The following is a 26,269-nucleotide window of genomic DNA, read 5'->3' on the forward strand; positions in this document are numbered from 1 at the left end:
GTTATCTGCTCGCGCACGGTGCCGACGGGACATCTCAGACAAAGGTCCAGAGTCACCTCGCCCTGCTCAGGTGCCGTTTGCAGTGCAGGGGGAGCTGGTGGTGAGGGAGATGCGGCAGCACGATGCTCCCGCTTCGTGTGCTCCTCCAAAACGGTGTCAAGATACAAGTGAGCTTGCTGTCTTAATCAGACTTCGCTTGGAGGTTGGGGGGGTTGGTTGTTTTCTTAAATAGGCAAATAAGAAGCAAATCCTCTTGTGTTAGCTGGCACCTTTCGGCTTGGGGACAAGTCAAGCTGGAATGTGAGGACGACAAGCGTTATAGTGGGGGACGTAGGCAGCGAAACCCTTTGCACTGTAATTCCGAGTCATTTTTCAGCTGCGAGGGTCATCTTCGTTCTCCCTCCTGTGCTATCCCGTTGGGCTTTATCTTTGCAAGTACGGAGGATAATTTCTCACTTACTCTTCAGGCAGAGTATAAAGGTACTACACAGCTGCGTTCACTTTGGCTGAAGATAACAAAAATGGGGAAGAAATGCTAGTGCTACTTTTGCAATAAAGCTTCCCGCAGGGAGGTTTTCAGCAAGTGTTTTTAACTTTTGTTTAGCAAGTGGTCTTACCTCCGTGTCCTGCGTGTTCAGCTGTGCAAAACTTCTCTGGAGTGTTTTGCAGCCATTTGAAGAGAAGTTTCTAGGAAATGCGCTTACCCATTTTGCACAGCATGTCAAAGCAGAAAAGACCCTCTTGAATCGACGTGTCGCTTATCCGTACGCCTGTGACCGTTCAGCAGCGCTGCTGCTGTTCCTCGTTGCTCTAGGAAGGTTGCATAGCAAGACAGTGTTGGAGTGAGGTTTCCTACTAATAAAACTCTTTAAAACTTGATGGTACTGTTGGTAATTCATGTTGGTATTTAGGTATTGCATAAATTAAATTTGAAATGTGGGTTTCAAGATAAATCAGAATAATCAGCCAAATCAGTTTGATGAGATATTAGTCTTCTTTTGTAGTTATCTTAATCTTGTTGATTTAGTTGGAACCAGATTTTAAGCACACGTATGAGACTTTTCAGAACGGACGGCTGATTTACGAAACTCAGTCGCTTGTGCTGGGAGTGATGATGATGACGGAGGTTCTGCTTCATTCGCTACCCCAAGTTTGTTTTGACTGTTCTTCCGTCAGTTCCTAGCTGTTCACCCAGGACTCCTCTTCCTGGTGGCAGTCCTTTTCTCATCAGGAATACATGGCTATCTGTTTTGTCAACAAATTGGGGTTATTTCTTCCTTGCAGAAAAGTTGAGAGAACTAGATTTGCATTTAAACTGTTGTCATGTACTTTCCGACCAGCATATCTAGAGGTGCCGCGTCACTGGGCAGGTGGCGGTTTGTTACGACTTTTCTGCTTTTCTTTCATGTTAAACCTCCATAGGTTTGGCGGGGGGGTTGCTTTGTTTTAGAATTCAGACCTGAAAACAGAATTCTGTACAATCTCTGAAATGTTTTGGGTGTGGTACGAGTACATATATTGAATAATGCATTCATTAATTCTGTAATGATGGAGGAAGAGATAAATAGCAAACTAAAAGTATGAAGAATCATTATATGTTATTTGAGGCTTATAAATACTTCTGAGATACTTCTTTCTACTACACATACGTATGCATATAAAGCATCTGCCTGGATGCTTGGGACTCTTTTTGCCTTTATTTTACTCTTTCACTTATTGAAAATCACATTCATGTAGGGATCTAACATTATTACTTCAAGCAAGATTTAATGGTGACTGCTGTCAGTAGTAGCAAAAACATTATTACTTTTATATTTTAAGACAATACTGTTATGCATTATAATACAAATATATGTAACTGCCACTTATACGTCTCAGCTAACTTTAACCATTCAAATTATCTTCTTAGCTTTATAGTGACTCTTTGGTGATGTTCTCACCCATGGAAGTACGGATTGAACTTGACATTTTTAGTCAAGAATGAGTTAAGCCTTTTAAAAATCCTGAAGTGGGCTGTACTCATGGCAATTAGTATTCCTATATTCTCTTTCTATTCCTAATGGTTTATTTTACTCTTCTCCCTAATCAAGTTTTCCAATATATTATGGAACATAGCCTGTAGGTAAAATAGCCATCACTGGGGGAAATATGAGAAGATAGTGAGACAGAGCAGCTCTAAAAACTTTATTCTGAGAACAGTACTCTTTGCTATATGTAGAATTTGCTCTTGTAATTGGCTGTGAAAACACTTGCGGCCTCTGCACGCCAACCCTTTAGCCAGGAGTCGCGGCTAAAAACCCGTGCGTGGCCTGGAAGGGAGAGGCTGAAGGGAAGTGCCTGCATCACCTCCCGCGGGCATCACCTCCCACCCGCCCTCAGCACCCACCATCGGGTGCGCGGGGGGGGGCATCCTGGCTCGTCGAACACCACATGTATTTCTCCAGGCTTCGTTTTGGTTTTAGGCCTTCATTCCTTAGGCCGCTCTTCTCGGTAAGGCTGGGATTCAATCTGGTATCTGTAGGCAACCAAAACTCTTATTTATGTCCCTGGGACTGGCGGGTGGCCAGGGAAACGCGGTGGCAGTTCCTGGAAAGCACTAGTCTGCTTGATAGAGAGGAATTAAATCCCTTTTGTTTTCATGGATAATCAGTTTTCTTTTGTTTTGTTTTTATTTATTTCTTTCTAAGGCCAGAAAAAGAATGACAAAGAAGATCCCCCTATTCAGTATTACTAATAGCCTCAGACTGTGGCTTTCAGGCTAGAGAGCTCCGTGCTTTATTGTCTCGCTTATCTATGTGCTGTATCATAAATTGCCTTATTCTTGCTATACACAGCCTTGAATCTCCCTGAGAATCTGCTGATTAGATATTGCTATGCCTACAGAGAGTCCAGGCAAACGGCTCACGCTTGCGAACCTGCTGCTGAGCTGATACCCAGATTAAATTTGGACCAGTTTTAAACTTGGATGTAATTTTGAACTGTAACTCTTGTGTGACCTCATTTTGCCCAAAGGGATTAGCTGTGCAAAAGAGTTGGCCCCAAATGCAAACTGCAGCATAACCTTGGTGTGGTCTGAGTTGCTTCTCTCCATGGACCTGGGTGAATGGGAAGAGGATAGGTGGGTGGCTGTTTGGGGCTATTTTTGGTTTCACAGGTAATTCTCTGTGGTGCAGCAGGCTTTTTATATCTCCTTCAGACCACGCTATTTATCCACTAAAATGCAAAGAAAAAAGCTGAAATAATAGAATAGTGAGACCCCAGAATAACAAAACTTAGAGCATCCAGGTACAGCAGAACTGGGATAGACTATTGCTTGTATTATAACAAATTCCTACTCATCGCTTGCGCTCTTGACCCCCTTTTTGCTTGGGTTTTGTCCTGATTTTGGCTACAGCATGATGAGTCCATGAGTGAGACTGATAAGTACTGTCATAACCGTAACAGCTGATAGGTTTGACCACCCAGCTGTTTCGGACTGATTTGTCTTTATTTTCACAATTTATTCACTCAGAGACGGGGTAGATCTCCCCGAGAGAGGAGGCTGTCCCCACGGCTTGGGTCCTGTGTCAGCGGTGTGAGCGGGCCCGTGAGCGTGTGGACGGGTGCAACGGGATCGCACACCGCTCCCAGGTTCGGTGCCAATGAGGGAGCAGCCTGGCTCAAACGAAGCCCTGGCTTCCAGGTTTGGAAGTGCTGTATGCACACCAGAAAAGCACTTCCAAGAAGGGACAAAAATCACGGCTTAATTTTTCACCCTTGTAACATTATAATGGTGTTCCTAGTGGTTCCTGCTGTTAAATATTTATCACCTGTGGGTTTTCTCTGGTTCCCAACTGCACTGAACAACAGGTCTGCGATTGCCAAACGATGGCTCAGCTACGCTGAAAGCAGAAAAAATGAAAATTGCAGTGCAAGGTACTGTTAGAGGTAAAGAGCTGCCGCGGTGATGCCGCGCGTTGATGGTGCCGTGCAGAGCCCCTCCGGCGGCCGGTGCCGCTGCTCGGGGCACAGAGTGTGATCGCACCAGTCAACAGCAAGTTTCCCGAATTCGGTGTGCAAGGAGGGAGCGAGGGAGCTGCGCTTCCGCAGTGCACAGCCCCTGAAGGAGAGGAAGAGGAAGGAGGAATGTAGTTTAATTAAAACAGCGTGTGGCTAATGTAGTTACTAACAAGAGACTTCCTTACAGGAGGGGAAGGGTTTCTACTGGTGGGTTTTTTGGGGCTTTGGTAGCAGGTGCCGTAAAGGGAAATAGGTTTGCTGAACCTGTTGCTGCTTCTGAGAGTTTGCTGCCATAGGCAGCATGCTGCTCCTCCTTGCAGTCCAAGCAGATTTCCACAAATGTTTCTTCCAAGTCAGTGTTCATTTTGTATCTCTCTGACAGCAAAATCCTAATGAACATTCAGTCCTTTTCATTAAGAAAAAACAATTGGCTTTAAATGCAATCTTTCTTTCTTGGCAGATCTTGAAAACTTCAAAACAAGGACAAGAAGTACAGTGTCAGTCCGCCAAGGTCAGGGAATGGTGCTGCTGTGTGGACCACCACCACACTCTGGAGGTAAATCGGTTTTCTTCTCTTGTTTTCCGTATGCAGGGCAATATGCAAGGTTTTCATTCTCAGGATGTATTTCAGGAAGTTTTAAAATGGTACACTTTAAAGTGAACATTATGGTAGTGCAGCCTGACGAAATGGTTTGTTCTGAGTGCTTGTGTTGATGGTCTAAACACGCTGGTAGATCTCTCTTGGATATAGATGGAGAGAAAGCGTTTGCAAGTGCACACAAGTATGCCTTTAGGAGATGAAATGATGCAAACTAAAGCAGTACATTCATATATAGAAGATATGACCAAAATCTTGTAGAACTTTTGGGAGTCATTCTGTATGTGACTTTGTGTGTGCTCTGCAAAAAGGTTGAAGATTGCTGCCAGAGCCACTTCTGTGCATCATTTTCCTTATTACTTTAATTTTTCAAATACTCATCACTACTGCTGGTTTGTCTCCTGAGTACCCAGATTCCACTGCTGATTGTCCAGGTCTCATATGAAGTTTTATTTTTAGAATAGCAGTACATATTCTTCCTACCCTTTTTATGGGAAGAAGAAGCAAGGGAGTGTTATCGGAGAGAAGGAAGTAATGTGCCAACAGATTACGTAGCGATCCTGAGGATGCTCACCACTGTTCTCTTTGTTGTTGTTATGTCTGTACCTATTTTTCTGGAAATCATAGTCTGAAGCTCCACATAGAATGATGGAGAGACTCTGCTACCTGAAGTCTCTAAAAATTTCCCATTCTTCACTATCATTTTTGTGTCTGGTGATATATTTAAATCCATTAGAATTATAATACTGAATGATACTGACTGTAACTCAAGGCTCATTGAGTGTCCAAAGATACAGACTCTGTTCAGAAAATGATTCAACCTCTCTTTTCATAACAGTCGCTGTTATCTCTAATGCTTCAGAAAGATTTGTGACTTTTTTGGAGAAATGGAAAAGTTGTAGTAGCAGACAGACAGAAGAATTTTGCATTTTTAGGATGGTTTTATTGGCCTGTACTCTTGTACACTATAGTTGTGTCATAAAATGATTGATCCCCCCTTAAAATCTCACTAAATTATCCTTTTTATATCTGTCACTTTTTATACTGGCTGTTTATAATAATGGAAATGGCATATATGTCCCTGTGTGGCTATGGGAAAATGGCCTTTGCAGTTGCGGGAGCTCGCTCGTGCCGCCCCGAGTGCCGTGGAGCCGTCCAGGTATCTTTGCATTATGTTGCCCAGCATTGCTTGATCGCTGACCCGGACTGCAGCTCGGATCTGGCACCGTGCTTGAGCAAATGGGATCTGGAGAATATACTACAGACAGCTGAATGGCTCATCGAGCACTGCTTGGGGTTCAACAAGGGCTATAAGGTTCAGATCCAGCCAACCTAAACCTCGGCTGGTTCAACACAGAAGCATTCAGACGCTTGCGTGATGCTCTTCTGTATTCCCTGAGTATTTTCGATAGCTGTGTGTCCTAACCTTCATTAGCCTAAGTGATGGAGAGAGAGTTAATGACACAGCGCACCAAATGTAGAGCCTGGGAGAGGGAGAAATGGAAGCGAGAGAGTCAGCGCTCCTTGACATCGGTGGTATTTGCAACCTTTTGCTCTGCGGTAAATTTGTCTCTTTGATAGGTTGTCGTAAGTCTTTAAATACAACAGAGCACTATATCATGCTCATGTAAACCCTGAATTTTAACACTGACGTATGTGGCGTTCTCTAGATATATTCCTTTCTGTTAAGCAGCAGCTAACGAGGACACGAGAGAGAACAGACTACAGTAGCTGCTGCCGTTGTATGTCCTGAAATGATTTGTTCCCTTTTGACAGCATGTGATATCTGTCAAATGCCGTTCCCTGACCAGAGCCAGCATCATCGGTTCTGGTGTTCAGATCAGGAGGTTAATGAGGAATTTGTATTAAAGGTAGTAAAAAAGCCGGCGTTTTCTCAGTGGCAAAGACAGAATTGGTAAGAAAAAAACATTATGGATTCAAAGTGGAGTTTACAAATAGCCAATTATAATAAATACTGTATCAATTCCTTCAGTGCAGTTTGCTTTAAAGAGAAAGGTAATATGTAAATATTTAGCAAGTCAAAATAGTTCTTTTCAATTTAAAAAAAATGGTTTTAAAGGTGTCGAGCCTGTCTTGGTTGACTGATTAGTTAAACCTGTGTGTTGTTGCCCTGCTGCTTTTGCCCAAAACAAGCATGGGAGAAGTAATGGGTCGGTCACTGCTTCTTCCGTTGCGCCCGATGTTGGTGCCTCAGTTACAGGCGTTGCCTTTGCGTGCCCAGCAAGCAGTGGTGGCTGTCACACAGCTTCCGCGTGTTGACACTAGTCGTGGTGATGGACGCCCAGCTGTTTGGGCTAGCTGTTTCATCAGGAGGTATTTTGGTGAATCACAAACGCTCACCCTTTAAGATCACTTGTCCCTTTTAAAGACATCTGCGGCTATGTTTTGCAGTCCGTCTGTCCTCCGAGTCCTTGCTCATCAGTTTGAAAATTGCCTAGCAAACCACTCGCTATTAGTCTGCTTTTACTGCTTAAATACAAAGAGACAAGTGCTTGCAGAGCTCCTTCCGCTGACTTCTGACCAGCTGGCAGGAAAGCTTGTCAAGGCTGCCAGCCTCCCCGGCCCCTGGGCTTTGCCATCCCCAGCTCGGCTGCCACTTAAAAGGAGCAGAATTGGAAAGGAGCTGGAGGGCCCCCGGGTCCGCGAGCGTAATGACCTGCGAGATCTGCTGCCGCTTACAAAGCAGGAGAGCTTTTAATTTTACATATTCTCAGGGAGACCTCACCAAAAGCTTTTCCGAATCAGGATAAAGCCAATTCGGGAGAAGTCTATTAGCCACACAAATAAAGTAAATGTTTTTTACGGTGCTCAGAGCATTCTGGCTTTTCAGTTGCATGCCAATGAGAGACCCTGCTGTTTCCTGCTGTAAAGGAGGAGCTACACGGCAAACGTCTCTACCTGCTTATTTTACCCAGCCAGGATCTCCTTCACTTTCTGGTTTCGGGTGCTGTCTTTCCCTTTAGGTCAGGAAGTTATCACAGGAACTATAACACCTCAGATTTCCAGCGTGCTCCTTCGGCACTAACTGTAGCCCCGAATCGCGTGCCTGCCCTGCGCGTGGGTCCCGCTCACTGCCTCGGCCACTTCTCGCGGGTCTCGTTGCAGCCCGCTCATTCGGGAGCTGCCAAAGCTGGTGCTAGGAACGGCTGAAGACCGGCCGTGGGTCGGCCGCTGCTCGTTTGGGGTCTGTAGCACTCTGGGGGAAGCATCATCTTCAGCTTCATCCTTGCACAGAGAAAGGAAGGTGGTTTGGGGCAGAAATGGCTCGTGATCCCTAGACCCTTTCACTTGAATCCTCAAACGTCAGGCTGAGGAGTCGTGCTCGCTCTCACGCCGTCTCAGCCTCCCTGGGGGTAATTACAGTAATTGTGCCCTGCAGAGTTGGGTGGTATCGAGGGAGGCCAGGAACACCGGGGTGGGTGGTTGCATTCTCAAAAGAGGCGAGATAATGAGTTTTTACACCCTTCCTCCGACTCGAAGGTGTCGAACCAGGTTGCCTGCTTTGGGGGTGAGTGCTAAACTCCTGTATTTACAAATATTTTCCGCTTTCAGTGCGATCGCTGCAGCAGCGTTTGGAAGGAAGGGGGGCCTGGGAGGTGGGCACGTGCGGCCGGCTCCGACGGCGCCTGCAACCCGAGCGCTGCCGGCAGCACGGCCTCGGCAGGAGGGAAGCCGTACGTCCAGATAAAGCTCGGGAACGGCCTTGTCAGGACGCAGTTACTGTGCTGCTTTCCAGATCTGTAAGCATAGACAGCAATAGTCCTGCAAATATGGGATAAATGTGGGTTACAGGGAGAGTTGGCCGAGCCCAGGGCACATGCGGCGCTGCCCCAGTGCAGCTGCCGCGTGGGGCCGTCAGCGTGCTCCCGCGCCGGCAGGTCCCCACTGAAAGCATAGCTGGACCCCAGTGTTGCTCCTGTTTCAAGTGATATATGAGCATGTGGAAAACCTGGAGAACTTTATTTGCTGCAAAAAATGCGCCCTTGCACATCCATCACACCTGCACCGGTCCTAGAAGGACCCAGCAAATGGGGAGACAACGCACAAAGAGGCAGAAATCGTGCAAGTTTGTCTTTATCTCCTCAGCAAAGCTCTCTCCTGTTCCTGTGGGCACATCCTCTTTGCAGGTTGCTGTAACAAGCCTGCGTAGCAGCAACAGCCTCCCCGCGATTTCGTGTTGTGCAAGCAGCGGGAAGGAGGGGGAATTCCCGCCCTTGTTCCCTGAGGAATTTGTTTGCATTTTCACAGATAAATTTGCTGAGATAAAGTTTAGCTTTAAAAACTGTTACATTTGTTCACGTAATTCAGAGGAAAGTTTTAGTGTGAATGTATTCGCTGGCGATACAAAACCATTCGGAGAGGTGCTGAGATGGTTTCCGTTTTGCTGAGCTCGGTGCAGGAGCGCGTGTCCGCTGGTGGCAGGGAGATGAGCGCTTCCCGGGTGCCCGGAGGCAGAAGCTGGAGGATAATTATTTCCTTGGATCGTTTAGATGGGAGATGACTGCCTATGCTGCCACTGTTTACGATCTGCCCTATTCCAGCTAGAAAATGATCTTAATTATATCAAGCCAGATCCACAATTAGTCTAAATTGGTACTATTGCAATTTTGTAACTAAGCTGGGCTGGAGTACACTGGTTGTCTTCTGTTTTGCATAGAAAGCATTTAGTGGAAAGTCACAATAGTTCCAGTTAATTCGGACTGAGACCCTTGCTCTGCAGGAATTAATCTTTGTAGAAACAAATTTTTTCTTTTTCTTTTCCTTCCTCCTTTTCTTTCCTCCCAAATCTAGAAATACTTTGAAAGAGTGAGTTTTAAAACCCAAAACTGCAAAGTTAACGCTTTTCAGTCACATGAATTACATTTCCTTTAGCCACCTGCATGCCTCTCAGTACAACAGGAGCGGTTTGATTGCTAACAGCTCCCGCCCAGCAGCCACAGCCATCTCCTGCTCCAGCTCGGGGCAGATGGAGGTTCGCCTGAGAATATCGGGTATCACGAGGAAGTAACCGTGTGTTGGAAAATCGTGGTGTTTCCTTGGCAGCTCCCATCCCAAGGGGTCCTCAGGCAGTGTTTGCAAACTGAAGCTGTAGAGATCGCTTCCTTCCCGGACCGCGATATGCCACCTCTGGGATGTAACCTTGCCGCTGGTTAATGTCGTGTTGCACCAGGAATAAAGCACTCAGGTTAGGAGTGAAAGATAATGTTGAAAGTTGAAAGTGCAAGTGGCATTAAGATAGAGAAAATGCAATTACTTATTTTGGAATTAGATTACAACAGCAAACCTGACTTCATCATCCTTGCGAAAAGTGCCTGGGGACATTCAACGACCGGTGCCGAAGGCTAGGGCTGTCGGCGGAGACTTCTGCATTATGGCTTACCTATTTTTTCCAATTTGCGACTTCAGTTTTCGTTCTGCATTGAAAGTGACCTCTTTTAAAAGGAAGGAAAGCTATTCAATCCAAGAATAGCTGCTGCTTTGCCGAAGAGGGTGGCCACCGGCGTGGCGGGGGCCGGGGAGACCCGGAGCCAGCCGAGGGCTGAGCACGGAGTGGCCTGTGCTGCGAAGGGGACCGGTTCCAGCGCTTCCTCAGCCTGGAGGAAATTTGATAAAATCAAAGAAACACATTAGAAGGGAGTCATTTTCCATCCACTGTTTTATCATTGGTCATAAAAATCCTGGATTATACTGGAAATAGAAGTGTTTCCCTGCTCCCGTCCACACCTTTATCCGTTTACCTGTAGTTTGCTCTGGTACCTTCTACTTGAACGTACCCCTTTCTAAAGGGCTGGCAGGTGAGAGTGAAATTATCTTGGCCCACATACATTAGTTGTTGAGGTTTTTTTTCTTCTTTATGATGTTAAATAAAGAGCTTTCCACTATTTAAATGTTCCTAGCAATTCCTCCTAAAAATGAGTCCAAATGATTAACAAGTATTTTCAGCATAGTAAAATGGACTGAATACAGCTGCACGGAGTAATTGGGGCATCTCCGTGTATTTTCACGATTCTTATTTTAATATCAGTTGGAGATTAACCATATGAACCCAGCCTTTTTTCCACCTCGCTCCCCTCAGATGAAGAAGAAACGTGTATTTCTTGCAGTGCGTTTTCAGCAGGGAGTGACCGTTTTGTCAGGTCGGTGCATCATGGTGTTACATTTTGTTAAGCAGCATAATGATGCGATCGCCTGGTATGATGGAGTGCTTGCTGAGTGCTGGAAATTTGGAAAGTCAGTGTTCATCTGGAGTTCAGGAAGTCACTGGAATAAGAACCAGAATACACGTGAATCAAACGTTTGCTTCTGTCACATCTTCTGCTCCGGGACCAGCCGCTGCCGGAGCCCCTGAAGCCCGTCCTGCCGTATTCACAGGACCTTGGCTGTTAGAAGTTTTCATTTCTCTTTTTTTTCCTTCCCCATTCATTCGCTCACACATACAAAGTCAGTATAAAACAGAGAAGTGGTAGGAGCCTACCTGAGTTGTTCGCTTTTTCCTGAGATAACTACCCTGCACATGTAGGGTTTTCCCTCGTTATTTCTGTTTTTTTAATTAAAAAGCCTAATGATGGTGTTGTGTAGGCCATTCTAACTATGAAACCCCATGGAGCAAATGAAGCAACAATAAAAACTGGTGTGGGAACATGGCATAAAGTGCATATATAGCAGCATGAGGAGCAGTTACAGTGGAGATTTAAGTGGTCACGTTGTAGACGTTGCAGACGGGAAAGGACAGTTGAGAACCGTAAATAAGATTTACGTATCTAAAAGCTTACCTTTAGATGAAGTGGCTTAAAATTATATGTGAGCTGTTGTGTGGCCTGCACGCTCTCCATGCTGCTTCTGTTGCAACCAGCCCTCGCGGGTCCTGCTCGCAGCCGGCGCGGGGCAGCGCCAGGGCTGGTACCTCTCGTGGGGCGTTCTCATCACGGCAACAGTTCAGGGGACGTGAGGAGCATCAGAAAGTTTCCATGACTTTTTTTGATGAGACTAGTTGTGGTATCTCAGCATTTCTTAGGATGAGCCCTCTGATTTGGATGCCATAAAAACAATGCTATATTGCTTTACGTTTTCAAAGCACTGTTAGATCAATACCATCTGCTGTCTCTTTTCAGAAGAGCTGTATGAATAATTGATTTGGGGGGGCTTGCTGGCAAAAGGAAAAAGAAAAACTACAAAAAATAACTTTGGGTTGTCTGAAGTATGTCATTCCATTTTGTGTTTTTAAGCCTTTTTATTACCTTTAGATATATTTAGAAACAAGCATTTCACAATATAAAACAACATTTAATTTAAAGCTCTTGGTCAAAACATTGTTTCTTCTGAGAGGGACTTTGGAGGGAGATATAGGTTGGCCTTTCTTGTTTGCTTTTTTCAGTATAATCAGATTTGGCAAGTTAAAAATATTTGGCAAGTTAGTCAAAAAAAAAATCCCACCCAAAAAAAAGAAAAGTAAAGAAAGCACTCATTTGTATTTTTCAGGGCTCTGAATATGTTTTGCATTCCATAGAAGATATGCTTGGGAAATACTTGGAGGTCACTATCCTTTTAAATTTATCTCCAAATTAAAATAAAATAAAATAAACTTTTATGCCAAATAGTTATTTAAGTTATGGGAACTGGGTCATTTAGCTGCCTCTTTAGATTTATTTGGTGTTCAGGGCAGGTTAGTTAATATTTTAGCAAGTATCTTCTAATATCTCCAGTCTTTCATTGTGTGTTTAGAGATTGAAAAAAAAAACAATTGTATAAACGCATGCAGCTTTCACTTGTAAGGATTGGCAGCACACCCATAAACATGGAGAACACCCAAGTTTGTAAATCCCTCCCTAAAATAGATTACATGACATTCCCTCTTTGGGAAGATAAGGGAGCACTTCACTTTGTCTTGAGGGCTCTCCTTCACTCCTCCCACCCCCCAATTTTCTCTTGGCTCATCGTTGCACAAGGAATTATATCCACAATGTTCTCATGACATTTGTGCCTCTGCCCTTGTGGGAAAATCCGGTAGAGTGAAGGCTTCGGCCTTCCAAGCAGTGGGAGAAGTGATGGATGTACGTGGAGCACTGGTGGAAGAGTCTTGTTCTCTCTGTCCACATCACTGCTCATCACTTCTATAATGTGTTTATTGTCACATCTCTTAGTTTAGCCCCATAACCTATGGTAGACAGAAGTTAGCTTTGACCTTTCCAGATAGCTAAGTGCTTAACTGTGCAAATGGAAACTTGCTAGGATTTCTAGAGGACCTGTCTCTTCCTGACAACATGCCCAGGGTCACCGAAGAAGTCCAGATGACCTGGGAACTGAATCTTCCCACTTTCTAGTCCTGAACCTTTATTCCCGGGACAGCTTGTCCCTCTGTTCTTTGCCACACAAATAATTTCCTATTTTTTCCTCCAGTCAGTAATACTGCCCCAGTAGAGTGACACCCACGCAGGCCGACGTGCAGTGTGTCCCACTGTTTTACATTAAGGGTTATGCATTTGGTAGCTTGTTCTGTGTTGACTGAACAGAGACAGAATTCAGCAGTTTTTGTATCACTTTGATCTACTAATGTATAAAACGGTGTACATTTTGCCAATTAAACAGATGTGTGCCAGCATTTGCAGATCAGCGTGCTTAAAATTAGACCTCTTTATTTGTATCTTGTTATCTCTTTATGCAAGAGCCTTAGCCGGTGGTGTCCAGTTTTGAAAGCATTCGTTATTATTATTATTACATGAAAATAAGGAGTTAAAGATGGTTTTTCTACCTCTTTGTACGTGCTCATGTTCTAAATCCCCTTGTAAAAGTCCATCTTCCCAAGGAGAAGGGGATTTATTAAAGTTCAGTTGTTCAAATAACTCTTAGCCATCTTGTGCCATGACTCTGTTGGAACTACACCTGTGCAGTCCGTGTCTGGGAGCTGAAATCTTGACAGGGAATTATTTTCACATCTTTTCACATAAGTGATGCACTACTAAAGGTTGGGGTTTTTTTTTCCTGTTCTCTCTTGCCTTTTTTTTCAATAGCCCAGAGAACTTTTAGTTCTGCTGCACAGCTTAATCAAGTAGAACTAACTAAATTTTAGTATTTGGCAGAAGAGATGGCAGTTCTGATTTCATCTCAATCTCAGGCTTTCGTGCGGCGTGGTAGGTAGTGAAGTGTAGACACCAGGCATGTTTTCAGAAAGCACTTGGCTGATTGCAGCGGAGCTCAGACCACTTCTGAGTTCTGCAGAGAAATGATTAGTGCAGGGATTCTCACTTGGTCCCGTCCCTTTTTAAGCAATGATGGGTGCTTCATGGGCTGCAAGCAGTGAAAATGTTTTGGCTGTAAGTCTGGCTGGTGGCCCATGGTATGGGATGAATGGCTTGAGGGTTTTGTCTCTTAAATGATGTGTTGCACAAATCAAGTCTCATATTCTCACTTGCTTATAAAGCCCCAGCTGCGTAGTACAAGGAGAAGGAAAAGACACTGGAAAAACTAAGCAGAACAGTGCAGAAGGGAAAAAGCAGTTCTCAGCCATTTTCACACCATCCCGTATGGGGCTTTCTCCACCTGGGTGGTACTGCTCTACGGGGTGGGCTGTGGAGCAGAGTTCTCATAATTTGGCATCAAGTGTTTGTACACTTTTACTCACCATCCCATATTACTAACCTTAAAATTGCTCTTTCCCTTCTTTGGAAACTGTCACACCTCCTTTTTATTTGTCATTAATCGATAGTTAATATGTTGTTAATAAATGTATTCTCAGGTGAAAGCTCCACAGATGCAGCCATAGCCCTTACAGTGGGAGCAGACATTTGTGATGCTCTCTGTTGCTGCTTTTACAGTTTATGTTAAAACTTTGGAAACCATTTATACAGTCAATCTTGAAATACGTAATGTGAAGAGAAGAAACTACTCCAGAAACAGCACATAGCCAGAGAGGCTGGGGAAAGGAGGGCATTTCCATCTAATGTCTATCTAAAAACAGTGAATTTTTTCATTCTGTCCAAGCAGCATTAACCTGTTTCACCTGCTATGAAACGTTATGCCAGGGATGTCTAGATGACCAAATCAGAATGGTTTTGATCAAGATCTTTCAGCTACCTCTGCCTGCAACTCTCAAATCAGCTTCTCGATGCCGGATCTTTCTCACATGGCTCGTTCATGTTGATGTGGGACCTTTAGAAGAGCAGGAGGTTGGATCCGGCAAGTACTTGTCCTTCTCTGTATTTGTTGTGCCCAAGCCTGGCCAAGTGCCTCTTGCCACAGAAACCACAGAAGTGCTGAACTGTCCCTGCCTTTTCCTTATTGAGGCATTAATGGTTTTTCCTCTGTCTTCAGTCAGGATTGCGATGGACATTGTGAGAACTTCCCTATCTTAATGTATCCTGTGTCTCGACTGCTTGGTCAGATTTGGTTTGGATTAGTGCAAAGTTAATTTAGAGAGGAGCGTCTGACAGATGGATCGACAGTGCGGTTGTAAAAGTTCCCTTTCTCTAGGAAACCACGCAGAATTTGTGCTAAGCTGGGAGCAAGTGCTGCTTCGTTGGTTGAACCCTTTGTCAGACCGCTGGGTCATTGAGCAGCCTTTCACGGGTTGCCCTGGAGGTTGGAGTGGAAACGGGAGCAGGTGAGCTGTTCCCACGCCGCTGGGATTTGCAAAAAAAGAAAAAAGTAGCTGTTATTAGAGCTATTTTGCGTTAGCGCTGGACAGCGATGCTTGCGACGTTGGTGAATTCGGCAGCAGCAGTGGCACGGGCTTGCAGGCGGGGCACGAAGCCCCGGGGCGTCGTTTCGGCCTCGGGGCACATGTAAACATCGATCGGGTTTCTTTTTGTGGAATAGAAAAGATGGAATTCAGAAAGGGTGTTTCCGGGTGTTTTTAGCAGCGGGTGGCCTGGGGAGCGGGAAGGCTGCCGGGAAGCTTTGTACCGCCACGTACAACGACCCCCGAGCGAGAGGGGCTTCACTGGTGGCCACCTTGGGCCTCCAGGCGAGGAACCTGTTGCGTTTTACTTCACACGTGCATGGTATCATCAAATACGCTTCGAGAGTAAACGGTGTTGCATCAAAAACATCTGAATCTCTTACCAATTTCCCATCTTAGTGGCCGCTCTGAAGTCACGTGCGAGTTAAATTCCAGGATCCAAAGGAGCACCAGCATGTTAAAGGCAGTTGCTGGAGGAACGCTCTGCTGGGCTCCAAAAGCCTCCAGGGGACTTCTCTGGCCAAGAGCAGAGAAGAGCCTCCCCCAAACCTGCTGCTGCCCGAGTCGGGACCAGCAGCAGCCCTTCTCCTGCGCGGGGCCGGACGAGCCGGGCATCCTTCGCGCAGTGCCGCGGGGCTGAGCCACGTGTCCCCTGCGCCCGGGGGGGACCGCTGCAGCTCAGCAGGCACGGGGACCTTCAGCTTAAAATCGGGCATGTGAAGCCCTCGTTTAAATGAGAAGAGATCGAGAGCTGTAACTTCCATTTAAAGTGCATCTCCCATCATTCATTTTTTATATTATGCCACAGTCGCTGTTTAAATTATTAAGAGCAAGAAGTAAAAAGCTTCTCAGGAGATAGAAATGGATTAGATTAAAATTAATCTGACATAATCCTTTCTTTAAAACTGCTGATTCAGTGTGTGTACGAGTTTATCAACATATTTAGGGATAAAGGAGAGAGATATAATCTTTCCCCATGCGGGGGGGGGCGGGGGGAAGATGTGCTCTTGCAGCGATCCTGTCCCATTGATTCGGTGCCTCTCTGTCAGCTTGGACAGACGCCGGCTCTGGGAACACAGAGGATGTGCAACGCTGTTTTAATTATTTTATGAAATTACGAATGTTTGCAATAGTATTTGCTGTGAATGCCAAGTTCCTGTTAGGTTTGCAGGAACTGCAGCAGGTGAGTTGGTGCCCCTTGCTTGCGCGTGTCCTCTGCCTCAGTTTGGCAGGAGGGATTTTTGTGAGCAGGAGCTGCAGAACAAGGCTGTGGGCAGGGTTTGGCACAGCACGCAGACCCAGATTTTCAACGGGCATCCATCACTTGTCAGCAGGGCTGCATCAGTTTTTGCCGAGTGAAGGATCCGTCCCTAGAAATTCATGATGTATTTCTAAATCAGAGAGCAAATTCACTTACAGTTTTCTCTTCCTCTGGTCGTATGTGTTCGTCTGTATGCACATGGCTGTTTTGTCTGGCCACGCTTGGTGTCGTAGCCCCGCCACGTATAATTTAGGCAGGAACCGTATAGGCTGTTACCTTTAACGACTCCGAAGCTGCAGCTCTTTGTGCAGACTAATGGTCTGCCGGGGCGTGTTCGCAGCGGGAGCCGTGACACGTGCCCATCACCTACCCGCTGGCCTTCCCCGCTGGTAACCGCGTGCCCTGTTGAACGCGGCGGTGTCCCGTCAGACCTCTGCCGCGTCCCCAGCACATGCAGGTCGCCCTGCGCTCGGGCGAGTCGCGGCACGAGAGGCTCTTCTTCCTAGGAAAGACCTTGGAAGCATTGAAATAATAAGGAACGTGACATGAATGGATTTTTTTATTTATCAGTGACAGTTCATGACGCATTTAAAAAGAAATAATCCACGAGCCAGGCATGTGGTGTGTTCCCTGTTAAGTTGCGGTTGACGCTAAATGAAGATTGAGGTGGTGTTGGAAGGGGGTGGGACAGCCAGGGGCTGGCGAAGGCCGAGTGAAGTCTGTCGTCTGACAGCGTTGAGTCAACAGGCAGGTATTGAAAGTTGTAGCATCTTGTGATCTCTATATAAAATAAATTGGAGATCAGAGCCTAGCTCCCAGCCATCTTCCAGCCATCCTGCAACCACCCTTATCCTCGAAACAGTCCAAAGGGTGACTGGCTGCTTCAAGCAGAGCTGTCAAAAATGACCAGGGAGCCTGATCTTCTTGCGAGTCTCTTGAGATGGTCGTAATAGAAAGTAAGTTGTTGGCACAAACGCAATATTAATAGATCTCCACTTTTGCAATCAAATTTGGTTCTCCAGATCCCCGGGTGTACACTCAGCTTCATTTAAGTCAGCGGTCCTGACTGCTCGATCACTCATTCCTGCTGAGGTAATGTTTTCTTCTTGGAAAACGGAATATGGTTACTATGAAAACCTTAACTTTGACATTTTCTGTTACCTGATATGTGTGTCTGAATATGCAGCCTTAATGTTGCATGAAAATAATTCCACAATCTCTATTTTATTTGAAAGAAAAAATTTCTGTCTTTGAAATAAAGTAGAATTGTAGAAGAGTTCAACTTAGGGAAAGTTTGGGGGTTTTTAAATCATCATGGAAAGAGAAAGGGAGGAGCTGTTATAGACTAGTAATGGAGCAGTGTTTCCAGCTGGTATGTATCAAAACATTATTTATCTGTCGAATATGTAAGCAGAATCGTTTTTTTACTAGCTGTATACTACAGGAGGGTGACACGGCATTAAATAATAGTACCTGTAAATGCCTATCTGTGCCGAGATCTCCCCTAAAGGACACGTTACCCTTACTGTTTTGCTCGGTATTTCAGCCTTGGAGTTGTTCATAATACTAATTCACTGCAATAAGAAAATTCTCCACAACCAACTTTTTTTTTCTGAAGGTTTGATCTAATCTCTTATAGCTACAGTAAGAGGCTGATCAAAGGTAGTGAAAGCTGGTATTAAAGGATTAGCTAGGTCACATTGAAATATGTTTTTAAACAAGCCCAGGGACCTTTAGCTTTACTGAAGCAAGCGTACAAAAAAGATTTTTAGGCTAACTATCTCTTGACTTTAAAAGGAAAAAACAAACTGACAGATTAAATCTGAGTCATTCCTTAAGGTGATATATGTAGCATTTTATGTGTAACAAGCTTGGAAAATAGAAGTAATGATTAAATCTTGCAGTGCAAAAACACAGGGCAAAATTAAAAATCAGTTTAAGTGTCATTTATAAACATTACTAGCTTAAAGCATATTTATTCTCGTTTGATGTTTGGCCCTAAGTAATTAGCAGCTAGTCCCCGTTCTCTTTTGTTCGAGCCCGTCTTTCTTCTCTCTCCTGTCTGTTTACTGCGGGCAGTACCTGCCGCCGAGCTGCTCTGTCCCTGGCTGGCAGGTGAGGATGAGTGGCTCCTCTGCAAGGGGGGTGATGCCGCTCTGTGGATCACATCAAGTTGTTATTCTTTTTTACCAGAACTTCCCCATTGAAATCAGCTTAAAAACAGGGAGCATCATCCGGCTGTATACATTGCTCAGTGGGAAGAGCCGTGAAATCATCTTGACTTAAATCAGTGTCACAGGAGAGCAAGCGTGTGACTCCGGGCTCCCAGAAGCGCGGTGCTACGTGATTAGTAGAGGTGCAGGTTATAGCAAATACGTAGTTATTTATCCGCTCGTGAGTGCTTTGTGCGCTGTTGCTTTTTTGAAGTTGGCTAGACATAGTTACGTGACATGCCACATTGCATACTGAATAAGATTTTCCTGTAATCTTTGTTTCCCCATAAAGCAGCTGCCCCAGCTGTGCAGGGGTACGGTTTACACCTTTCTGCCATTGATGGTGGTGTTTCCTTCCAGGATGGCCTGATGTTTTCCCACAAAATTCCTGTGCTGGACGTAAGCTTTAAATTCATAGCTCCCTTCTTCTGCGTGCCAGTGGGCCCACCAACCCATCCGGTTTTGAGTTTACAGTGCGTTGCTGTCCCTTGGTACGATTCAGAGTTGCACCTGGGCCTGGGCTGGACTTGCCCGTCCCACGGGTCTGTTGATCCAGGAGCAATTCTGCTGGATGGAGCCTAACTCCAGAAATTCGCATTTAAACTAGAGGGGCATGAAACGGAGTGGCTTTATGAACCTTGTCTGACAAAACCTGCATGCAGTTTCTTCCAAGACCTGTCGGTTTATATGCTAGATTGGTGCGGGGGCAGGAGGGCAAGTCTGCTGCCCATCAGAAGTTTTAGAAGTAGCTTTGTGTATTTAGCTTTGTCTGATAAATACGACGACATGGGACTCTCCATCGCACGATGTTTTCCATTCAGTCAGAGATAAAGGCTGCTGTTGATTTTCCTCCCCGAGGGGACTCGAAGGTGCGGATTTGTCAGCATCCCAAATGGCACGGTGCAGGCGTCGTTAGCATTTGCGGTTGCTATAGCAGCTGGTAGAGCTAGTCATCGACTGGGCACGGGCTCTGTCTGTAGGAGATAAGCTAGGTCAATTATGTACAGCCATCAAATATTTAACTATTTTAGAGATACAGAAAAATGGAGATGCAGCAGATAAAGGCGATTATTGATTGGACTTCAGGTAATGAAGACCTCTCGCCTTCGTCATTACCCGCGTGCTACACTCTCCGCAGTGGGTCACTTGGTGAGCAGGGGCAAGGAGTCAGGCAGCAACCACAGTGCTGTACCCATTGCAAACCCCAGTGTCGTTGCCGTAAGGGTGACCCAAGGATGAGCCAGGCACAAACCTTGCCTGATCTGCACGTTTTCACCACTTTTATGCACATTTGGCTCATTAATGCACATGCCATCAGTTTGTACATTTGCATTGTTCTTTAGTAAAAGTATGGAAAAGAGGTAGCATTAGAAAGTGTATACATGCCTTTTTATCCATATACGTATGCGTGTATACACAGCTGTTTTGTGGCCGTAAACCAGCACCAACAAGCATACAGACATGTTGTGTTTTCAAGGACAAGTATTCCTCATGATCTAGAAAGGGACCACTTGCAGGTGCCATTAATATGTTTTTAGGAGATTACGGGAATGCAGCCTGCAGTGTAGTGCTGCTCTCTTTGTTGTGTGTTGAGCCCTGTTAGACTCTACAGAGAACTTTGTTGTTGGCGGTTTCTAAGAAAAAGTTCAAAAAACCTCAAAGAAATCATAGTTATCACTGGTCGAGATGACCGCACAGGCTCTAGTTGCTTTCTTCAGTGGTTCCATATCTATATGATCCCCATCATATTAACCCACTTACCTGATTGCTTTAAAGCCTCACGAATCCTGTTTGGACTCTGATCTGGTTGGTTGTATCGGTCCCAAGGAGTACATCATGCAGGAGTGATATTTCCCGTAACAGCTACAAATTACCATAGTTTCAAGCAAAACTCCTAAATAACATAGCGTTTCCCTCATTATCATAGAAATACTTCCTAAGCTCGCAGGTAAAAGCTGATCACTTTGTTCTGCCAAGCCATTAGGCATGAAGGAAGGTCTTAGGAAAGTAACAACTGTTGCTTAAATAATGTTGGCAAATGCTCCAATAAAAAGATACACTTTTTTTGTCAGTAGCTGTGTCACCACTGACCATATTGAATAGTAGCTATTTCGTACCCTTCTACAGGTAATGCAGGAAATTATGCAAACTGGTTCACTAATACTAGTAAAGGACTCAATTTTTTTTTACTTTACCTGCTCTCTGACAAGGATAGCCTGTTCCTCTGTGCCAGTGGCTGGCTGGTTGACTGCGGGGTAGTCTACCGGATAGCTCTACTGTCAGCTTTTGCATACAGGATTGTTCTTCCAAAAACACTCCAAAACCAGTTATCAACTTTAGATTAATCATATTCATTATTCTTTTTGTTAAAGCTTGGATTCAGGGTGCGGAAAGTGATGTTATTTAGCTTGCATGATGGAGATTGCAGAGCAAAGAGTCAAAGGGAAGAACTGCTGGGTTATTTTTGCATCCAGGTTAATTCCTTTACAGTCTTTTGCAATTATTTAAGAAAAGAAAATGAATTGATTCAAAGTACTACTGGGGCAATGAAATAGCCTAGGCTCAAAAGTAATGTGTACACTGCATAATTCATGCAGCTGTACTATTATAATAAAACTGGAAAAGAAGGCAAATTTTCGAGGAAACTCCAAAGATCGCAGTACTGAGTTGTAGACAGATAACTGGTATAGGTGGAAAGGAACTTAAGGGTTACAGGTAAGGCAAAGAATATTGTATGCAATGCTAGAGATTCATATTTCCATGGTAATCCTTTGTTTTCCCTTTCTCACTGCACACGGACACTGTGTTGTCATGCATTAAGCTTCCTTTTCAGCTCTTACTATGTTATTCATGGGGCGAAGGATGTTGATTAAGCAATCAAATCCCAGTGAAATTGTGAAATTACGAGTGTCCCCTATGAGCCGTCAGCAAAATTTAGTAAGCAAGATGAGAATACAAAATGAACTCGCAGGATACTCGTCAGATAATGAGTTACACTTTATCATTTCCTAAATTTGCCGTAACTATCAAAATATTCTGTTAGTACCTCTTAAGAAATGTGAACACCAAGAAACGCAAGCAGAGTTTAAAAAAAAAAAAAAAAAAAAAAAGAGAAAAACACAAACCATTCACCAAACCCCAGTCTTTTTGGAGCTTGTACAACATTACGGTCGATAGAGCCTTTACCCAGTCGAGCCGGTCACAAAACGCTGTCGCAAACACGTGCTGGAGGTGTCGTTAAGCAGCTTTACCCCAGTGTAACTCGTTTAGTGCTGCAGCTGGATTCTTTTGTGGATGGATCTTGCACCCAGGCTTTGTTGCAGGCCATGAAAAATGCAAATGTGAAATAACCTGTTATAGCCAAACTTCTTTATTTTGATTTTATCTCTGCTCGCGGTTTTATCATGAATAGAAACAACCGTTCGAGCAGCAGTGCGGCCGTACGATCTGGGTGCGTGGTTAGACTTAATGCTCCGTAAGCCGTCCGGGTTAAGAGCGTGTTTGAAGGCAGGGGCCCTTCCTCTCCTCGCTCCGTCCAGAGCAACTTTCTGGGATTTGTGGAGGAGCTTCCCAGCCCACCGCTGCCTCCGCGCGCTGCATGGCATGCGGGTATGCCCGCTCCACTCCATTGCATACTCATGCAGCCAAACTATTTCAACCGTGCCGAGACTTAGCCTACTTTTCAAAGATTAAAGAGGTTTTGGAGTATGATGAGGACAGGCAAGAAGCTGTCTTGGTCTGCCACAGCCAGCAGGGAGGTTGCTGCGTTTGCAGCTGATGCGATGTGAGGAGCCCGGCCGCATGGTGTGCACAGACCCCAGCTGGCGTGGAGCCGGGCAGGCAGCGCTGCCCCTTCACAAACAACAGTGGAAGTTTGCAAATGAACATAGGTCTTAACCAGGCTTCAGTGTGGCTTTAAGGTTTGAATGGCTTTGCTGAACTGATGGGGTATGTTCGGGGTTTCATAGTGCAAATAATTATTGTAGTTTCTGGATACATAAGGCAAGTCGCCGGGGTGACCATGGAGCACGTCCAACCTTGGAGCTCAGCAGATGCAGAAGGGGTGGCTGCTGCGTACTTGGGCCTTTCTGATGGAAACCCAAAGTGCAACGTGCAGTAACACTCTAGAGGGCCCAAAAATGTGCAATTATACTAAATTATGTAAGAGCGTAATGCTGGATTCATTTACTTGCTACCACCACCGTTAACCTCCGTTGTGCTGCAGTAGCCGAGGGCTGAAACGAAGAGCTTTTCTCGAGAAAACTTTTTCACGGCGTCGCTGTTGCTGTCTCTTGGGCCTGAAAGCAGCTCATCTATGACAGGCGAAAGCAGAGGTGCAGAATTAAATAGATAATGAAACTTGGGCTGTTCCTGTATTTAAAATAAAATCACGTTTGCAAAATGAAATAGCGATAATAATTTTGTGAAAGTACATGATCAAGAAAAGTGCAGACCTCACTCCCAGAGCAGTATTCGCTATATCTGAATATAAATTGTCATTTTTTATGACATATTAGGATGAACTCCACCTTTCGTTTCAGAACGCTTCAAAATTATGTACTCCTCTTCCAAAATGCTGCGCTGCTACAATTATCATTAATACTGCTTTGGATTGAAGGGAGGGTTTTTTCTTCCTGACTTTAATTTCCTATCTGTTTCTTGCCACGTGTAATGAAGCGTATTTCTTACACATCAACATTTACAGGAAACGCTGCAATTCTTTTGTTTCGCACTGAATAACAGTTCTCGCCTGCTCAGCTTGTTGAGAATGACATAGTAGGTAATAATACATAAATTATAGGAATCATTAATGATTGGATTAATCTCTGTAACTTTCAGTAAAGCCTGTAAAAACTAATACAGTGTATTGTACCACACTGTTCTTATTAAAAATGATAAATGATCCCCATTTTTTTGCTAATATTAATTTCAAAATTTCACTGTTCCGTTCAGTTTTATGGTAACCATAATCATGATATTTTAATAGCTTTTCCCATAATAGCTGCAGAGACATTTTTAAGTGGCAGCCCTGTCTTTATGGAAAAGAGCTTAAAAAAGAAAATCAAGGAAAGAGTTCTCGTTCTTTAAGGCAAAGACGAAGTGAAGACAAAACAGCACAAATGTGACAAAAAAAAGACCCGAGAATGTTATTTTGGCAAATCATATGGTCTAATTATAATAATTACTCATAGTAGAATTTCTGTTCAATTTTCAGTAACGTTTTTTCACAACTTGATATCATTTAAGGTTCAAAATTTACAATGTTTTAGCAATGTTTCTCATCTCGAGCAGAAATTATTTTGGGAATCGAACTTGGGGAACTTTACTGCTTTAATAGAGTTTATTGTCAAATACTTCAGAAAAATGAAGGAATCTGCATGTGGAAATCCAGACCCCGAGGGCCGGGTACTCTACCAAGCAAAAACACAGACAAAAACCGTGCGGGAAGGCGGAGCGGTGAAGGTCGCGCTTCTCGGGTCTCTCGTTTAGCACCGCCGCGTTGAACGAAGCTGCTTGCGCCTGGCGCGCGGGTGCTGCCGCTCGGCCCTCGGGGCCCGGACCCCCGCGCCTCTCCCAGCCCTGCATCCCGCGCCAGGATGCTGAGGTTCGTCTGTCGACCTTTGCGTACCTTAAACTCCACAATCTATAGTCAAGTGGCTTAAATAATCGACCTTTTTTTTAATTGCTAGCATTGATGTCATCTGTTCTGGTCTAAATTTTGGTCAACCTTGACATTTATTTAGCCATGCAGTAGCAGCAGAGGCCTTGGGTTCTGATTTTAGCTGCATGGTACTTGTTAACGTATTGTTCGTGTGTGTTTGTGGTTCGTATACCTGCTCCTGAGACCCGGGGTAGCCCAGGCTTCACGGAGGTCATTGCATGGCTGGGGCAGCAAGCGGTGCGGCAGAGTTTCTGAAGGGGGTAAAAGCAATGAAGAAAAGGGCTTCTGTTTTTGTGTGCTGCTGCCGTGCAGGTCCCGGTAAGATCTCCGTTTTGACCAGGGGTAACCCGAGTGGACGGCAGGCTGGGAGCGGGGCTCTGCTGTCCGGGGTTCCCGAGATGGATGCAGTGGGGTCTCCAGGTCTGCCGCCACGAGCCGCCCGTCATCCTCTCCTGCAGATCATGAATCTGGAGGCAGAATATTGATGGGCAATGCACCATGCTCTCTGCGTTCAATCCAGCTTCTCCTAGCAGGCCTCTGCTATGGGGCAGGGGAGGGAGCTTGGAGAAGAGGGTAGCACTGACCACTGCAACATATTTTTATCTGCCAGCGTGCAGTGAACTTCCCTGGCTCCCGTATGATCTTAGTGTGATTACAGCTCCGTATGTCCATGCCCTTCTTGTCAAGCAAAGCCGAATCGAGCTTCCGTTAGCAGCACAGCTTGCTCCCCACCTCTACCGTTGTGCTGTCGGTGCCAGCTTGATTTTTCCATAGGCTCCCTTGCAGTACGCGAGTGATGGGACAGTGTAACATGCTGTTCCCTATCTTTGTCATCTCGGCTTCATTGCTCTAGACACTTAGAGCAGTTCCTGGTATCTTGTGTACAGGAACTTGAGTTCTTTCAGTAAAAAGAAATCTGTTTTCCTTCTTCTGGCAATGAATGTGCCATGACTGTGCTGAGAGTGTGGGTGTTGCAAGTGTCCATGCGTGTGTAGCCCATCAGCAAGGGTTTGGAGAGACGAAGAAGGCTCTTCATGTAGTCATTTAGGGTTTAATGTTTTCCATCTGGTGATGGTTTGAGTGGTTCCATAACACAGGGTGCAGAGACTGCATGTGAATCCCTTACCAGCAAACGTTTACAAGCAACTTCTTTATCCTCCTGTCCTTGCTGATGCTTGTTGCAGAAGCGAAGATTTGCCACCCAAGAGTCTTCATCTCATTCTGAGCTATCATGAAAGTCCAGACCATCAGAGCAACGAAGTGGAGCGTGGAAGTGTAAGGTAGAGCCTTGCGGTGGGTGACGAGCCAGATTCCCCGCTGTTGCCGCTGGGATTGCAGCTGGTGGTGTTTATGCTCATTTTTACAAATTGCAAATTTGGCTCGGAAGTCTGCAGACAATATTCTGTGTTTGAGAGACCTAGTTGAATGTGCTTTAAAGGGGAAATTAAAAGCATTGTAAATTAAATAAAATTACATGAAAAGGGACCCAAATTAGAAGGAAGTTCGTAATACACCCGTCAAGGTTATATAGTTTAATGCATAATTAAAGAACCATAAATTGTTTTGTTACTGTTCATTCTTTGTACTGGAAGACTCCTTGTCTATAACTTCTGTAAACATTTCAATCACTCCGAGTCACCAAAAGCTGTCTCCAACTGTATTTTAAGTGTCTGTTTACACAGTTGTTACAGATTGCCTATGGGATGTGAACTGTCTATCGCTTACAGAGCAATTAGTATGTGAAACCTTATCAAAAGAAATCCGTCAAGTTTGAAAAGCCATAAATATTGCAGTAAGATCTCTAAGGAAATCAAAGTGAGTGTGATACAGTATTTATTTA

At 44.8% G+C, this 26,269-nt stretch overlaps 1 protein-coding gene across 6 annotated transcripts in view; it reads left to right on the forward strand.

The window, feature by feature from the left end:
- LOC112989685 (contactin-4) overlaps positions 1 to 26,269 on the forward strand; it is a 355,336-nt gene that overhangs the window by 244,134 nt on the left and 84,933 nt on the right. For all 6 annotated transcript variants that reach the window (XM_064519224.1, XM_064519223.1, XM_064519227.1 and 3 more), the window contains one exon: positions 4,460 to 4,555. In XM_064519224.1, the coding sequence (XP_064375294.1) occupies positions 4,460 to 4,555 (96 nt within the window). The remainder of the gene's footprint in view (positions 1 to 4,459; positions 4,556 to 26,269) is intronic.

This window comes from Dromaius novaehollandiae, chromosome 12, assembly GCF_036370855.1.
Source record: "Dromaius novaehollandiae isolate bDroNov1 chromosome 12, bDroNov1.hap1, whole genome shotgun sequence".
In the NCBI taxonomy this organism is placed as follows: Eukaryota; Metazoa; Chordata; class Aves; order Casuariiformes; family Dromaiidae; genus Dromaius; species Dromaius novaehollandiae.